General features: G+C 39.7%; 1 protein-coding gene across 5 annotated transcripts in view; it reads left to right on the top strand.

The window, feature by feature from the left end:
- Positions 1-15,833, top strand: part of EPG5 (ectopic P-granules autophagy protein 5 homolog) — a 51,074-nt gene extending 35,241 nt beyond the window's left edge. For 4 of the 5 annotated variants that reach the window (XM_040541248.1, XM_040541249.1, XM_040541251.1 and 1 more), the window contains 13 exons: positions 215-375; positions 491-698; positions 1,370-1,445; positions 2,291-2,394; positions 3,306-3,481; positions 4,167-4,352; positions 5,818-6,027; positions 6,166-6,310; positions 8,507-8,749; positions 9,484-9,703; positions 11,138-11,353; positions 12,289-12,403; positions 13,884-15,833. In XM_040541248.1, the coding sequence (XP_040397182.1) occupies positions 215-375; positions 491-698; positions 1,370-1,445; positions 2,291-2,394; positions 3,306-3,481; positions 4,167-4,352; positions 5,818-6,027; positions 6,166-6,310; positions 8,507-8,749; positions 9,484-9,703; positions 11,138-11,353; positions 12,289-12,403; positions 13,884-14,066 (2,243 nt within the window). In that variant the 3' untranslated portion in view covers positions 14,067-15,833. Of the gene's footprint in view, positions 1-214; positions 376-490; positions 699-1,369; positions 1,446-2,290; positions 2,395-3,305; positions 3,482-4,166; positions 4,353-5,817; positions 6,028-6,165; positions 6,311-8,506; positions 8,750-9,483; positions 9,704-11,137; positions 11,354-12,288; positions 12,404-12,676; positions 12,804-13,883 lie in introns of all 5 variants that reach the window. The other variant, XR_005815300.1, reaches the window with a different exon arrangement.
- Positions 15,834-18,186: the final 2,353 nt, after the last annotated feature.

Genomic DNA, 18,186 nt, shown 5'->3' on the forward strand with positions numbered 1-18,186 from the left:
AAAGCATGTGGAAGCCAAATGGGAATGTGAAATTACTTTTGCTAGGGAATTAGAGATTGCTCACCCTTAAACTGGAGCTTTCAAACTCATGCCGTAACTAATTTTTTTTAATGTGGTAGGAAGCTCTAATTTCAACCTTTCCTGACTTAAAATGAGAACAGGTTTAATATCCTTTTGATTTTTCACAAATGTATTCCCTTCTCTTTCTCCTAAGGCTCTTCAGAGCAGCTTCTAAGCCCTGAATGTTGGAAGGCATCGCTTAAAGCTTTGGGATGTGGTTCATTGGTGACTGAGCAGGGAAGCTTCAAGACAAATGATTGTACTGAAAGTTCTGTACTGCGGGAGTCTGCAGAAATTCTCCTCTCTGAAGAGCAGGTGGATGTCTTTCTGGTTGATTTGCTGTGTTCTGCAGCTGAAACACATGCCCACCAGTGACAAATAACACTGCTGTACAGTCTTTCTTTATCTGATTGATAGTTTCTTTCTTCAGGTTAGAGAGACAATAGAATGGCTTTCCACCTCTTTCTGCAAACTCCGTCTGGCTTCAGTGGACTTCAGGACCTTTGGCCTGTTTTCAAAATGGAGTACTTATGTGGCTGAAATGAATACATTTCTGGAGTACCTTGTTAAACGGCTCATTGAAACTGAAGTTGTCAATTTAGCCCAAGAGCATGTTGGCAGTAACAAAATTTTAGCAGGTAATGTGCCTAATAAGCAAAGGACTTAAACTGAGTGCTTAATTTCTCCTGTTAAAGACCATTTCATAGAAACATAGAATGGTTTGGGTTGAGCAAGTTTAATTTGCTCTGTATTTATATAATGATGACAGTGTTAAAATATGGACAAGTTATGTATGTGTCTACTCTGTGGCCATGTGGAACTTCCTCCTTTTTTATATTTGTTGGTGGAAGCTTGTTTTCATTTCCCAATCCAGACTTTGCTTTTGAATTATTTTATGGAGAGATCTTACTTTCTTCAGAGAAAGATGGTCTTCTGCACTGAGCACAGGTTTGGGAACAAGGGACTACTGAATTTCATCATGGCATCATTTTAATTTGGAGAAAATTGCCTAAGCAACTTTTATTTTAGTATATGGAGCTTTAAAGTGTGAATAATTACTACATCTGCAATCCAAAAGATGTGTTAAGGTAATATTAATAAAACATCTAAACGCAAAATGATCATGATTGTTATTAAAACAATTAATCAAAGATACTAACAAGCATATTGTATGTCAAACTTTTATTTGACCATGAAGAACTGATTTAAAGTTGGACTAAGCAGAGTAGATTTAATCCCAGTTCAGAAAATTAACTTGCTCAGTGTTGCTAATTTGAGATGTCAACTTCTTTGCGTTGTTTTCTTCTAGCATTGCAGTCCTTGTATTCAGTCATTGCTGGACTCTTTAAACCATGGATACTGGTCTTAGACAAGGAAGATGCAAGGTATACATTGCATTTCAAAATAAAATGATTTTTTGTTAAAGAACGCTAGCCCTGTGAGATGTCTCTTATGTGATTTTTCTTCTAACTCATAATTGTATTGTGACTTTCCATTTAAATAGTTATGTGTGTGTCATATTAACAATTATGCGACTAATTCATCAGTTCCCTAAGGAAATTTTACAAGACCTTGGTTGAATAACTGTTTTAGGTTCAAGAAATAATGCCTGACAGTCGTCAGGAAGCAGAGATGAGAAAAATATGGATTGCTATGAGTTCTGAAGACACGCTCAAATTTGATTTTATTTTCTTCACTTATTTAATACCACCAGTCCGTTATTTTAAACAAAACGTACTAATACAACCTCAAATGTCAGTGCTGTGTAAACAAACCATGGGCAAATCAGTCCTATGATGATCTACTATCCTGTGTACTTCTGTTTTCACATGGAGGGTTATTTTGTAGTGTTATGTACTTAAATTTGACTTTCTTTTGAAGCCAAAAGCTTTTTGAGCTCTGAGCACATCTCCAGTATTTAATTAGAAGGTTGACTGCTGGTGGTGTGTGCCGTCATTTGGAAATTAATTTGGAAATTAATTCAGTTATAAAATACTAAACAAGTAATCTCTGCTTATTAAATGGTATCATGGATTTTCACTGTGACATTAACATATGCACCTATTTTAAAGAAGAACATGCCTAGAGAGTTCAGTTTGAGTGAAAGGACTGTTGATACCTGTACTATATTGAGCTCCTGTTCTTTAGAATATTTAAATCATCTACTTGTTTATGATACCTGGTAGCATGGCACTGAAATTTTTGTTGTTTCACTCCTGCTTCTTTTAAGTAACCAGCCCTGCTACCCTTGGTTAGAGAGTGACACTCCTGTAGCATCCAGCGTGGTCCGTTTGTTTACAGATTGCATCAAGCTTTTGCATGAGAGCTTTAAAGGTAGGTGAAGTTGGTGTTGTTTTAATGTAGTGGCACTTTCTCTTTTATCAGATCAAAGAATATTTTTCTGTTAAGACATGGTATGTGAGAAGATTTTGTTTATGAACTTTTAGCTAAGATGATCACTGTAGTGGTACCATTAGCATGTATATTCTTTCATCCTTAAAAGACAGCTTTTTTTTCTTGGCAAGGGCAGAGAATGTGGTTAATTAACTTTATCATCTGATAGATATTCATGTATATGAATGAAAGTGAAACAAAATGAGCTGTCATGAAAAGTGCATGACTCCACTCCAGGTCTTGCTTCCTGTACAAAATACACAATAGTAGCATGTCACAGTGACCAGTGTGGGTGTCTCAGCAGGTAGTCTTGGGGTAATTTAATCTCCACATCCAATCATTTTTAACCAATATTTAGCATTGCTTATTTTGTCTAATGTGTACTTAGACATAAGAATGGAAAAAATTAATTTCACAAATGCCTCAACTTTTAGTGATGGGCTGGATTCAAGCTTAGTTGTAGAAATAAATGCATAAAAATAACATCAGGCATTTGATAAGCTTCCAGACTTGTGAGATTAAATCAAAAAAATCTCACATACGCAACCACAAATATAAAAACAGTGAAGTTCTATATGGAAGGAATATTTTATAACTTCAGATTACTGTCCAGCAGCTGCTCAAAAGAATGAGTAAGGGAAATTACGAGCTGCCTGGCTTGTCAATTTAGGGGGAGGGAACAAGCAACAACAACAGAAAATACAAAACAAACATGAAAAGCTTAAAAAAAAAGTGTATTTTTTTATGCATGTACTTTGGTGTAACTTGTGCTTATGGTTTTTCACCTTCAAAGTTGGATTGTGCTTCTTAACTTTTTCTGTTGTTAATTCGACTGTTTTCTTTGGATCTAGATAAGCTGTTGCCAAGCCACCATGGAGCTCTCTGGTTACATCTAATGTATTACTGTGAATGTTGCACAGCCCCCAAAATGCCTGAGTTTATTCTCTATACTTTCCATACTGAGTTCAAAAAGCTTCCATGGAAGGAAATGCATCCAGACCAGATGCTTATGGAGGAGTTCTTTAAAGTGAGTACATAGCATCAGTTGAATTAAGTTCGTGAACTGTGTTCCACTTGGAAATAACTGGAGAGCTTTTAATAACTGGATACAGTTCTTTAAGAAGTAAGCTTTTAAAGTTTATTGTAGCATTCACAGCTACTCACTTTGTGTTTCGTGATATTTGTGAAGGAGTACTATTGAGTTTTATACAAGGTTGTGGGGAGCTGTAAAGCTGGCAGTCTTTGTACTCTGTCACTGCTGTGGTTGATATATAGAAAGCTTGTATTTTACCTTGGTCATGTTCTTCTTTCCAAGTCATATGAGACAACATAAAACTGTGGTAAGGTGGGGAAGTGCTGAAGGAGTTACTGCGTATCTGTTTGGGATGGGTTCTTCATGCAATTCTAAATCGGCTCAGAGCTTCTCAGTGTTCCTTACAGTGAAGAGAAGTTGCAATCATGCAACTAAGTTTATACCAGATTCCTTATTTTGCCATAGTTTGTATGCTGTGTTGGTTGTTTCGGAGACTTAGAAAGTTGTGTGTGCAGCTCTCCTGGTGGGGAGTAAAGTGATATGGAACTGGTGTCTGTCTGCTCCCCTGACCTAAAATGCTGCTGTGGTTTTTATGGTTGGACAAGGAGCTGAGAAGTGCAAATGTACTTAAATCTTACACTGTTTTATGTGGCTCTTTTCTTCTCTTTCTCCATCCTAGGTTGAAAGAGGCAGCCCCAAGAGTTGTTTCTTGTTCCTGGGTTATGTTTTATGTGAAATAAACTGGGTCAGTGTCCTCTCTGATGCCTGGAGTCCCAACCCCAACCCTCAGACTCACAACATGATTGTCTGTTTGCTGTATATGATGGTCCTGTTGGCAAAGGAGGAACAACTTATAGGCAAAGAGGTAATTTTTGAAAAGGTTTGTGCCTGTCTCTCTTTGAAGAAGAATAATCCTTGGCTGGAAAGGAGACAGGCTATGACTTCTTCCTTACTTGCAGAATTATTAACTCAGAAGTGTTTCCTGCCTGGGTAAACTACCCCAAGCCAGAGGTAGCTCAGACTAAATCCTTATGTGAGGCATTCTGTATAAGCTGTGTGAAAAATCTTGAATTAAAATGTCTCTTTCCTTCTGTCTTTCCTAGCTTTATAGAGCCTTAGGTATACACACATAAGAAATGGAAGTAACACTAGCAAGAATTTATGTATTTGTCTATACAGCATGCACATATGTGTACAATATTATATATATCTTAAGGTGAAGCTTTTTCTGAAAGGCTGAGTGAGAATGGGTGTCTCGTGTCAGTCTGCTTTGATTCAGGCAGTCTGCTGAAGTAAGTGCAGGAGCAGCTTTGTGTGGCATCCATGCCTATAGCACCTGCAGTGCTGTGGGTCAGGAGACTGAACCACGTTTACTCTGCCATGGCCAGTCAAGTTAACCTGAGCTGTGGTTTGCTTAGTTTTCAGAGCAGCACACACAGAGGTCTGGAGGGGCGGTAAAGAATCTTTTAACTTGCAAAAAGCTTACGCCTGGCTCTGTATCTTACTGTGCTTGTTCATGTTTTCCAGCTTGTCACTATCCGCTTCTGATGCGTTATTGGGCAGAGATTACTTCAGAGAGTTAGTTTGTCTGTCAGCACAGTTTCAGTATTTACTCAGTCTATAGCCTGTAGAAATTTAATGCTTTTTAGTATTCAGGTGGTGCTTTTTTGTATTGCAGACCTAGAAGAACCCTTGAGAGGAAGATGGCAGTAGCTAAGGGTAGAGTCTCTGCTTTTCAACAGACTTTTGTCTGCATACTTGCACTGGCTGTGTCAATTGTGGACACTGTAGGTTGCTGTACTATTTTTAAAAAAAGGAAACTCTTTTTATAGGAATAAGCTATTGAGGAGGTCCCCAACTTAGCAGATGATTCACTGAATGGAAAATCAAGGGACCTGGCTTCTGTCCCTGGTCCTGCTGTGAACTCTGAACTTTTTTTTGTTTTTCTTTTTTTGAAAAACAAACCCGGAAGAAGCTTTACCTTGCAGGTTTTCCATTTCTTTCTAATTGTATTTACATGTTTATATATTGCATATTAATGGCTCTCTGACTGCAGTGCTTGGTTATAGCTGCTACAGCAGTCTAAATACTGTTACATGAATGCTGGAGGTATCATATGTATGTTGGCTTGCTGCTTGAATAAGGAGTTGCTTTTCAGCCCACTCTCAGTAAACATCTATTTCTGGGGATTTTTGCTTTGTCTACTTGAATTTTGGAGTCTGAGCTTACTTCTATTATTGGGTATTCTGTAATTATTATTGGGTATTCTGAATATTTAGTTTAAAACAGAACAGAAAGTGGACCTTAGGCTTATGTCTTTAAATCTTCAGGAATCACCACTCATAAATCTTCTCGGACAGACCAGCTCCCTTCCTTGGCAACTTGTGGGCATTTCTTCTTACCAAAGCATCATCAGCTATTGTAACAGCCATTACCCTCCCTCTGTCATCCTTGCGAAGGATGCTGCAGCTGAACTGATAGTGAAGCTCCTGAAAATCTCAGCAGGGTTTGGCACAGCTTCGGATAGTCACATCCACCTTGTAAGTTCAATTGGTTTTGCATTGTCTCTAAGCTGTTCCTGTCATTTGCAATGTTCTTTTGTATATTATATGTAGAGTGTGGAAGGAACTGTAGGTGTGATAGCTTTTTTTCTAATTTGTTCTAATTTTGATTAACAGGATGCAACACTGAAGTGCCGAGCATACATTCGTCAGGTGGTTCAATTTCTCAGCGCCTTGGAACAAAGCGGAAAGATAACTCTTGCAGTTTTAGAACAAGAAATGTCCAAGTTGTTAGATGATATCGTCGTCTTTAATCCTCCAGGTTTGTGTTAAAGTAGTGTAGATTACTTTAAAGCTGTCAAGATCCTTTATTCTAGCGCATGGATTTTTGAACTTCTGTGGCTGTGTAATTACTTGCCTTACCATAACATCTCCCTTATGGTCAGGGCATGTTGTTCTGATGGGTGTGTGTGTGATAAATGAGCATAAAGCAAAAATAGGATTGTTACCCTCAAAGAACTGTCAGGAGTGATAGTACCAACAGGAAAAAAATGGGTTATGTTGTAAGTAAAACTGGGTAATGTAGAGGATTTTGTGTGGGGCGGCTTTTCTTTACTGTCTAGTTTATTCTAGTTTCTGAATCTCTTTATTTGACACTGCATTTTTTTTAAAAGTAAAGATGGCACAAATACATGCACTGAGCCCTGACGGATGGCATTTTAAGAATGGATTTTAAAACATTCCACAATCAGGATAACTTGCAGAATGGAAGTAGGGAAATTACATTGGTGTACACTGGTAGTGTGGTGTGTCTGCATCCACAGCATTCATATTGATCCCAGTTTTTAGTACCAGTACCACTCTGACCTTCTGTTGTCAAAACAGGATTTCAGGTCACATCAGCTGTCTGACTGCATCACACTGAAATACTTGTCAGTAATCATGTCTCTATGACCTCCACACGGTGTGCCATCAAAAGTTAACAGTAACTATCCAAAAATTTGTGACATTGATGACCATTTTTCAGTTTTTGTATTGCTCTTGGGGAAGCTCTTTAGGGCAGTCTGATAGTCAGAAAAATTCTTTGTGACTTGCAATAAAATGAGGGCTTTCCTGTCACTGCTGACACTCCTAATAGCTGAGAAATTTTGGAGGCAGGAGCTCTGGTATAAGAGGAGCAGCTGTTTCATGAACTGCTGTGCAAGTTTGTATGCTGTGTGGCTGAAGGACAGAATGCTCCCTGGCACTCACCAAGCTCAAGCAGGCTGCAGAGTGCAGTAGGATCAGTGATTCAGGGTGGCAGGAAAGTGGTGGTGTAAATCAGATCTGGTGTCTATGTTGGGTTTGGAGGGGGCAGGGGAAGGTTTCTGGAGCGGTGTCCTGACAGCAGCTGGAGAAAAGAAAGCAGGGCTTCTCACAAGGGCAGTGCCCAAGGAATTTGGCAGGCCCTGGTGTTTGATGTGTGCCCTTTGTGGAGTTGGAGTTGGCTGTGAAACTAGTAGTGACCTTAGGCAAGTCAGTTAACCTCCTGGCCTCATTGTTTTCAGTCCATCTGTGATAGGAGATGTTTACCTTTCTGGAGAGCTGTGCAGACAGATGATTTGGAAGGCTTATTATTTTTCTTAATAGGTATGTTAAGACAATTCCTTTGTTTGAAAGGGGTCTCTGCAGGCCTGTAGGTCCAGCCTTCTCAAAACAGGAGGTAAAGTTAAATCAGGTTGTTCAGGGCCTTGTCTGGTCAGCTTCTAAATATGTGCAAATGTGGAGGTCTCAGTCTTTTTTGGCAGTGTTTTTCCTATGATTAATCCTTCTTTGTGCATAACTCTTCATCATACCTGTTTTTTTATAAGCTTTTCCTTATTAAAATGCCTGATGTTGATTGGAAACTTTCATTTGTAAAAATGGGGACTTTTTTTCACAAAATAAAGCCTATTCTTCAGTTCACCTTTTAAGAGCTAAGATCAGGAGAAGTTTGTGTTTTGAGGGTAGTGGCTCTTGATAGTATGTTCAGGCAATTACAAGAGATGGTTTCAAAACAATGCCCTGGGGTTGAATGCAGCAATTAGCAGGAAATCTAGACTTGTGGAAAATGCAAAAGGGGATTGCAACATTTCAAGGCTCATCTTGATTATATTTCGAATCGACTAAAATCTCAGTTGTTTCACTCTAGTCTGTACTTTAAATTGTGCTTTACTCAAGTTTTCTTTGGAGATTATAAATGTATTTTATCATTTATTTTATTTGCCCATAGCCCTGGTAAAAGACTGTAAATGAAAAATGGGCTTCAATTACTCTGCTGTGTTTAATAAATATTATGAATTAACTTAACAAGGGAAGATACTGCAAGGAATGAGTGTCTTTTTGTAGCTTCATAAGTACAGACAAGGAAATGAGGTGTCTAATGAGCAAGAGACCTCTCCCAGTATTTACAGCGAGTGTTCAGTGGTGAAGCTGAATTCAAGTCACGTAGGTTCTGGTATCTAATTACTGAAATAATTCTTGTATTTCTGTCCTCTAGATATGGATCTGCAAACACGTCACATGGCCCTCAGCAGTCTCTTTACAGAAACACTGATGATGATGAACAATTCCAGTGTTACAACAGCTGAGTCGCTGCGGGGGAGTTTACGGAAATGGATCGACAGTAAAGTGCACGGGTTGCTGGCCATGCCCCTCCTCACAGCTGCCTGTCAGAGCCTGGCCTCTGTGCGACACATGGCAGAGACAACAGAGGCGTGTATCACCTCTTACTTCAGTGGAGGTAGGAGCGTGTCTTATGAAAACATTGATCGGTCTTTGGGTGCCCACTGAACATGAATCAACTGGAATACTAATAGCTTCGCACTGCCCAGTACTGGGACTGGGTCTTAATCTGGTTTTCACAATCAGGTCTCCAGTCTTTGTATTCGATGGCTCCCAAGTGTCACATATGTATGTGCAGTAGTGTGTGGTTTGGGATGTAACTGCTCTAATTGTGTATTTTCTTAAGAGGTGTATGTGACTATGTCAAGACCCACTTGCTGTGTGTAATGGTTGCCATTTTTTCAGCTAAAGGGGAGGATAGTTTTTGGATCTTTTTTACAAAAAAAGTCATCCCAAGGGAATGAAACAGATGTTTGTGTCCCATTCTGAAGGCTAATATAGGGAAAATAAATTGTGATGTAGTGTGTTTTTCGATTTACATAAATCAGTATTGTAGTTCCACAAGGATCTTTTTCATTCTGTCATCACCTAACAGAAATATTTAAAATGCTATTGGCTAAAATCATAGGATTTAATCCTGATTTAATACTGAAAAAATGTTTTTTTGCCTTGACCTCAAGGGGATGCTCTGTAATTGGAGTTTTTCTTGTCATCAGTTGAATGTTAAACTAATAACCTGGAAAAAAGCTAAAACTGCCTGAGTTCTGTAAATTAAAGGAACACAGTAAAGTCACTTCAGTTTTTAGGTTTTGCCAAATGCTGCTTACTCGGATGCTTTTGTTTTCTTTATAGATTTTCTTCACTACCAGGATTTGGGCTGGGGCCCTATACTTGCATCCCTCCAGGTTCCTGAACTAACCATGGAAGAATTCCTGCAGGAGTGTTTGTCTTTAGGAAGCTACTTGACCCTGTATGTCTACCTGCTGCAAAGCCTAAATTCTGATCAAACTCTTAGCAATGAAATGAAAATCCTGATAACCATCAGCAAGTGGCTGGAGCAAGTGTATCCAAGGTACAGACCTCAAAGCTTCTGAATGTGCACTGACTCTTAAATAAGGCCATGGTTGTGTAGCCAGTATAATCAGGCTGCAGAGTGAAATGGCCAGTCCTTCCATAGCCACTGTCAGTCTGCCCACCCCTGCTGCCAACAGTAGAATCACAGAATGGTTTGGGTTGGTGAATATTAATATTTTACTTGGTTGAACACTTCTGTTCAGTTTTGCTTGATGTCCAGTTGGAGAAGCTCGATTTCAATGGCAGCCTGGATTTGTGCTGGGATCAAAATATTTCAAGCACATCCTAAATCACTGGGGGTTCCACTTCCCAGGATGTCCACTAGGTGGGATGAGTTACATACTAAATACTCAGTGGAACACACACAGCTTGGTAAAAACATCAGCATCTCTGAACCAAATATGAATCCAGTAAATCTGGTGGGGTGCCCAAAATTAGAGGTCTGCGTTGCTGTAAAACAACTTACTAGGTGGTTGGCTTCTGATGAGAAAGGACAGAGGGCTCTAAGTAGCTGTGGGGTTAAAACAATAATACGTTAAGGTATATAACAACTGTATATACAGTTGCTGCTGAAATTACTAGAATTTAGCTAACGTGATGAATATTTTTAATATTAATGTTGATAATGTTTATTTCTGTGAAAGAACATATTGGGAAAGTACACATTCCCTCTTCTTTCTTGAAATTCAAAGAGTGCTTTGTCTGTCGCGGGTACCATATAGTTGTAGTAAACTTATTACCAAAGTGGAAAGAAGGCAGCAGAGCCACCTTACAGGGCAAATTACAACTTGTCCTAAACATCAAAGCTGATGGTGTCTGGGATGGGAAATGACTGGGTAGAGTAACTTGAGGATAGTCTGATGCAGAAAACTCGTGCCAGTGCTATGTGTGGAAAGTCTGAGTTCAAGTTAAACTGAATCTGCAAATTGTTTGGGAAAAGGTTAAAAATACCTCAGGGGAAACTTTTTGCTTTGCTCAACAAAAGACCTCAGTGTTTCCTTTTTGAGGAGAGCCTAAATTGTTGTGGAAGCAATAGCTAGTGCTTCCTAATTTTTTTTTCTGGTAAATAAAGGAAAGACAAACCCGAAGTACAGCTTCAATCCCTTTATAACAAGTTTTAGAAAGATTTAAATCCACTTATGGATGCAATATCTTCATTCTTAGATTTAAACCTAAAAGGAAGCGTTGTTCTCTTACAGGCAGTGGAAACCTGCTAGCTGATGTTAGCATCAAGTCTGTTAAGTAATGGTTACATCAGTGTAATAATGGGGCATTACATAGTTATGCTGGTCTGATATAATAAGATTAGCTGTCATTAATTTACTACCTTAATTCTTCATAGGCTTCATGGGGAGAGGCACAAACTTCTTAAACTATGCTTCCTACTTTTTGAATCTATATTTTGTTTTATTTTTTAAATCTTAACCTACAGCTCAGCAAAGGAAGAAGCAAAGCTGTTTCTCTGGTGGCATAAAGCTATGCAGTTATCCTTGATTCAGATGGAGCAGGACGATGCCATTCTGATCGAATCTGTCATTCGGACACTGCTATCCATCCAGGGCAGGCAGAGCCAGCTGGCTGAGGAGAGACTGACTTCTGGAATACTCGGTGCTATTGGGCTAGGCAGGAGGTCTCCTTTGTCACCCAGGTAAGGGTTAGAGGTGCAGTAAAGTAGTTGATGCATGATTTGTCGCTTTAAAAAAAAAAAAAAAGGAGACCTGCAGCCTGGATCCAGGCAGCACAGGGCAATGTCAATTGTTCTGAATTCCAGCTGTTCCCACATCTGTAATGTCATATGGACCCATCACAGAAAAACCGTAGTGAGTGTTTGAATGTGGTTAAGAAATGCACGTGAACTTCTGTAAAGTTTATAGTGGAACAGGAAAGAAAGTGCAGTTGGGATTCCGGCTTAATGTCCGTTTCTAGTGAAGTTCTGGTTGACATCACAGGAATTTTCGATGATCACGTGCATGCTGCCTTTTCTATCTGAACCTTCAGTTGCTGGAAAATATTAAGAGAAATTCAAAGATATGTATGCTTGCTTGTTACTTTTTTCCTTTCTGAAGAGAGACAAAGTTTGTTTGTTAGGTATCAAAGTGGAGTTCAGCATGGGGAAAAAAAAGGAAAAAAATATGTAAATGTTTATGGAACACCAATTCAGCACAGTACTTCATAAACAAAAAGTTGTTTAAGGCCTGCTGGGGTGCCATCCGTTTGAAATTGCTCTGGAATCTTAATCATGTTCAAGTCAGTTTTTGGTTTGGATGATGTGGGTATTTCAAAGGCTGTAGAATGAAAGAAGGAGCATTTTGGATGTGACCTCAAGGCTGCAGATAAGCTTAGGTCACACGTAACATTTCATGTGTATGGTAGAGTGTTACCTGCTAGCATATATGATGATATACTATGAAGTATATATTACAGTGATACTGCTTTCTTAATGCATTGAAAAATGATCTTCTAAAGGCTTCACAATATTACTCATGCAGGAGATCTCTCACGGGACAGAACTTCCAGTTTATCTGCTGCTGAGGACTTGCAAATCTGATGCCACCTTCTCTCTGTCCTTTTTCACTGTTCAAGGTTTCGTGTGGTTGCCCGCAGTTTGTCTGCCTTCCTCCTGGTGCAGATTCCTGCAGAGAGTCAAGTCCGCCTGAAAGCAGGCTCAGAACCAAAGCTGTCGCAGAAGGCCCAGCAGGTAGGGTGTGCCAGTCGTTGGCTTCTTGAAATGTCCTCTTTCTGTGCTAGCTCAGCTTGTGGGGTGAGGCTTTTGAGCCACTGCAGGCATTGCTTCCACCAAGCCGTGCTCTCAACTTGTTGGTTTTATTCGGTGCTAAATGCCCCCAGTCTCTTCTCGTTGCTGCTTTACATTTGAATTTCTGAATTTCAGAAATGGTTTATTGCTCTCATTTGTGTTCTCAAGGAAAGGAATGTATCATAAACTCATGTAAGGTTTTGCTATATTTTGCAGCAATCACCATCTTGGAATTTGCCAGAGATGAGGCCAGGTTCAGTATAGGGGTCTAAAAGCATTCCTGGGGCCTGCCTGTGCTGCCCTGGGTGAAAGTGCATATGTACCAGTTTATCTCTTGTGCAAGGTAAAATGTAATGTCTTGAAACATCTTTGTGTGGAATCTGCACCACTGCTTTACTGTGTTGTTTGCCATGAACCTGGGAGCTGGCACACCAGCGTGCAGCTGATGGGTGGCAAATTACTAAATTGTGGTCGTAGGACCGTGTGTCTGACTCCTGGGCTGAAGTGATCCTAGGCTGAATGCAAGTAAAATTGTTTGTTTAGAAAATGGTTTGTATAACCTTCTGTGTTAATACGAATATGTTAGTTTCTAATCTTGCATGTTAAAAAGGTGCAGATTAGCTTGTCTGTAAACCCTGAGTTCAGAAACTTTGAAACATAGTGGGTATAAGGAATTTAAAAGAAATGGAAAAGGTAATGCTGCTGTGATTGTCCTGCTTTAAGTGGTGAAGCAGGAGCGTGTTCATACAAACACTTGTTTGTGAAGGCAGGGCTTAAAAGTCCTATTGCAAATTAGCATTGTTTCTTTGTCATGTGGACTGACCATGTTGTTGTTTCAGTAGGTGCATAAGGAGGAATGAGGAGTTGATTAGAAACAAAACCAAAATAAATTATTTGGTATAACTTGTTCTTTTTTTCTCAGAAATAAATGAAATTTGTTCAGCTATTCTTCCAACGTTTGCCCTAGGTGGTACTGACAGCATAGGTATTTACATATAAGTTTACACTTGATGTCGTCTCTGTAATATTATTAATGTGAGCAAAATAATACTTTTATAAGTCAAAGATTCTTAACAAGAATAACTTGAAGGGAATAGTTGTGTGTTGCAATTTGTATTTTGGTGTGGTTTCCCTAAAATGATGTCTTCAGTTCATGAAGTACATATAGGACAATATTTATAACAATCAGAGCAAGCCTTGAATAGAACATTTGTTGTTTATCTTAGGGTGGGGACAGCTTGAAAAATGAGGTGGCTTGAAGCAACATTATGTGACTGTATCTTTACAAATGTTTGTTCAAAATACACCAGGATCTCTAGTAGATAAGGATCTTCCAGCGGAGTTGTTCTTCTTGTGGCTCATGAACTGATTTGTTATGGACCAAAATACACACAGCTAACAGCATTTTCCCTTGTGTCTGTAGGCACTGACTGCTCTTGAATCTATGGCATCAAACAAACAATACATGGATTACCATGAGCAGCTCTCCCAGGCTTCTCTGTTCATCAAGCATCCAGAACATTGTCTTCAAGATGGCAATAATCTCTTGGCTCTCCTTATTAACACTCTGTACCCAGAAGTGCATTATTTGGACTGCATACGATAGCAGCACTGACTTCACAAAATCATCGTGCGATGCTGATTCCTCTGGTTTACATGTAGTTATTGCACAAGTAATTTTTACCTTCAGAGTCCCACTTAACCAAGTCAGAAGTGTGGATGGGAACTGCACGCTGGCAAGTTTTATCCTCTTTGAGGTTTTCTCCTTCCTTTAAAGCTCTTATGATATTTAGGCCTGTGGAATTACTCGGTTTTTGTTGACTGAAAGCAGTTGAATACCTTCCTGGGTATGGTGTGCCTCTGAGAGGAGGTTACCTGAGAACAGACATTCAAGTCATTCGACAGCAAAGCTCATCGTTGTTTCTTGTAGCATCTTACATTTTTGCTTTGTGCCTTTTTCATTTTCAGTGTCAACACTTAAGCCAGTGCGAAGTGAAGGGTGGGTTGTGTATAAAAGAGGTTTCCTCTCTCTTAGTCAGGATACCTCTAAATCGTGTGTGTGTGTGTTGGGAGACTCCTGTATTTGAAAAGATAGTATTTTAAATTTTGACTTTTTGATATTCCACAGAACTCTAGTTAAAAGGCATGCCTACAATCTTCTCCCACACCTGTAAATACAAACTAAAATTTGAACTAAAGGACTTCAGCTTTTTCTGATTTTCTAAGTATTAGTGAGGCTGCCTCCATACTGCTTGATTAAACACAAGTAATTTCTGGCCATGTTTTAAGCCAGGCAATGCCTGAAGACTGATTTTCTTTCTGGATCCCCAGAGTCTGTGTGGGAAACAGTTATGTTCTTGTCAGATAATAACCTGTAACTCTGAAAATCTGGTTGTTTAGGAAATAATGGCTTACTAAGTGGACACCACTTAAGTTTATTCATTTCTTCCTAGCTGGGCATGCCATAGCAGGATTTTAGATGACACTGTGAAAAGCTATTTAGCTTGTATTTAATTAGGTGGACGCTTGTTAAAATTCTATTACCAAAGCACGAACCATGGGCCTGTAAATCTGTTGTTTCAGCTGAATGATCACTGGTTTTGTTGGGTTGTCTATTGCGCCTTTGTTCGATGACAGCAGAAAATGAATTTCCCTGGTTGCTTGCCTAATGTTGGCCATTTTGTCACATTTCATCACTGATCTCTTTGAGGTGCCCAAGGTCCTGCAGTCCCAATCTGTACGCCTGTATGAAGGATCAACAATAGCTTCTCTTCCTGCACTAATTGTGCCTTTCTGTTTAGAACATGGCTGCATGTTAAAACATTTGTTCGGGTCCCCAGGGGAAGGAAGCGTACTACCTACTGTCTGTTCAATAATGGATTGCTTTGCAGTGTTGCTCTTAACTGTGATTTTGGTGCTGGAAAACAAACCACCTTTCTCTTCTTGACAAATCCTGCTAACTATGCCAGTTGGGTCATTAGATCACCATCATCTTCATGTGGTCTTAGTTCTTTGCTCTATCTGCGAGCCTATATATATTTATATATATATATATATATATATATATACATATATGTACATCTCTCTGTATATTAACCAGATCATGATGCAGCATGGACTTTAACAGACTCCTGGAAAATTCACACCTGGAAGAATACGTTTTGCTGCTTTTCCTGCCTGCCCAAAGACTTAAAAGCACTGGTTTTATTAGATATGTTATTGATCAGTTGTATAAAAATGTGAAGGAGTTGGGGATACATGTATTTGACATGCACTTTTAAAAGATGATGATGTTTCAGCTGTTAAGTTTCTACAAATGTGTTTATAACATGCTATGTCTGCAAAGACCATGCAAAATAAAAATGAAAAATCAGTAATTTCTGACTAATGCCATGATATTTTCAACTTGCTGGAAGAGACTATCTGATAAAATGTGCCTGTTCTTGGAGATGAAGGTATGATGGAGGAATGCCACGCAGTTGCTCAGTTGATGGAGGTTTGAGGAGTTCTGGATTTAACAAGTACATGATACCACAGTCTGATTTTGTGGCCAGAGCCCATGGGAAAGCTCATCTATGTAATGGCAGAAATGATGATGCCATCTTACCAAAATTTCACAGCCCTCTGTGGCAGTGTTTTGTTAGGAACATGCCCTGGTTCTGTTCCTTCAACACTCAACTGATCCAGAATAGACAATAGAATTTGTTTTTATCCCACATGAGGAAGAAGCTGACAGTGTGGAAGGAAGTAGAGGAAAACCGTGCCTTCAGAGCTGGTGGTGCAGCATCCTTACGGAGGGCTTTGCTGTCAGCAAACTCCATTGACACAAATGTCACATCAGCTTGTCCTGACCGTGGAAACAGCTTCTTTAAGAACGTAGTGCTTAAATATGTTAGAGGTGGTGGTGTTTTTTGTTTTGGTTTGTTTTTTTTCCATATCTAGGTCCAGTAATCCTGGTGGAAATGATTTACTTCAGTGCACGTCGTGGTTAAGACATTGAATAATTCTGCAGTAGGTTTTCAGAGACACAGAAAACTCAGTGAGCTGATACTTTTGTTATGTGTGTCAGTGACAAACCATCGTGCTGGCTTCTCAGTGAACGTTGTAGTGGTAAAAGTGTTAAACGCGTGCTTTCCTCAAAAGCAGGGCTGCATTTTTATCAGCTGTCAGATCCGCTGTCACAAATGTGTGCTTCAGGGCTTGGACTTCGTTCTCTGAATAGTGCTCAACAGAATTGACTTCTTGTTTCTTCTTTTATTACTGGAAAGAATTCTGCATTCTCAGCATCTCCCATCTTTCCCCTTACCCCACGTTGCACAGTTGCTTGTTTGTACCTTAAATAGAACCAGGTGACAGTGGAAGAAAAACTGTTTTTTGCTGCTTTTTGTGTTGTAGATTGCAGTAGAAAGAGATGATACTGCAGTGTCAGCTGTTAAACAAACTCACCTTTCGGTGCAGTTTGCTGGCAGTGGTCCGGGTAGGATGCTGATAACATGCAACGCGGCACACGTTGTGCATACCAGGTGGCTATGGGGCCTGACATTCGATGCTTCTCTTTGGACCCAAACTGCTGGTGCTGAAGTAGTTTTCAAGAGAAAAATCCTGCAGCCCAGCTTCAGTCCCAGGCGCAGGTAGAAATGGGTTCTCTGTTCTCTGATGTTTGCCTATAAATTCTGAGGGCTGAGGACTTCACTTCAGTTTGTCCAGTTACAATCTCTGAGGTCACTTGCTTCCTGTGAAACCTGTCACACTGAGCTTACCAGTGTATAACTTCCTTTTCTTCTTTTCATATGTTATATTTATTGAACCTGGCTTTGCCACTGCTGGGATTAAAAACTGGGATTTAAAAGTTTTTTTTTTCCCCTCTCGTTATCCTGGCCAAGTCATTTGTAAGGTTGCCCTTTACTTTCTCAGCACTGATATTATGAAGAGTTGAACTTGAGTTCCCAGGCTAGGGGTTGAGCTTGGAAGGACCCCAGGCTTGATGGCAGTGCAGTAGCAGGCTTGGGCTGGGGACGCTTGTTAGCAGAAGCAGGGCTGTTAGAAGAAGAGTTTTGGAGCTGCTGCACTGGGGTGATCTCACAGAGCACTGAATCTGATGATACAAACCTGAAGGTAAGTTCATGTCTGTCTTTTTTTCATTCTTTCTCCTTCTCTGTGCCAGCCTGTTGTTTTTTGCAGCCTTGCCCTGGGCCTCTGACTACCTGGCTAAACTCCAGGCTGCCTTGTGCGACCCTGTGCCATAGTCTGAGGCTGTTCACCTCGCCTTGGAGGACACGGACAGCTGGGCTGGAGATGTGGCTGGGGAGGGTCAGTGACTTTGAAATAAATTCTGGTGTGAAGTCACTAAGAAGTGCGTGGTCAGGCCTTAAAGGAACTTTTTCACATAATGCACAAATGAAAGCTGTTCTAAAGTGTAATTTTGTATTTTTTTGAAAAAAGTGTTTTCTGTTTTCCCTGGGGTAAAAAATGTTAATAGACAACATGAATGTCTTGACTTCCAGTTCCCCTCAAAATCCCTCATTCTCCTTCTGTAACTGTTTCATTAGCAAAACCTCCTTGAGCTTACACAGCTAAGGTACGGTCTTTTTTCCAAAAAAAAAAAAATCCGTATTGAGAAGCTGTTTTCACCGGGAAAAACAAAAAACACAAGATGGATCAACTGTACATGCACGTATTACAGAACTGTATCTATTTGTGCACTTATGTACAAATACAAACAGAGC

Source organism: Cygnus olor, chromosome Z (genome assembly GCF_009769625.2).
Source record: "Cygnus olor isolate bCygOlo1 chromosome Z, bCygOlo1.pri.v2, whole genome shotgun sequence".
Lineage (NCBI taxonomy): Eukaryota > Metazoa > Chordata > Aves > Anseriformes > Anatidae > Cygnus > Cygnus olor.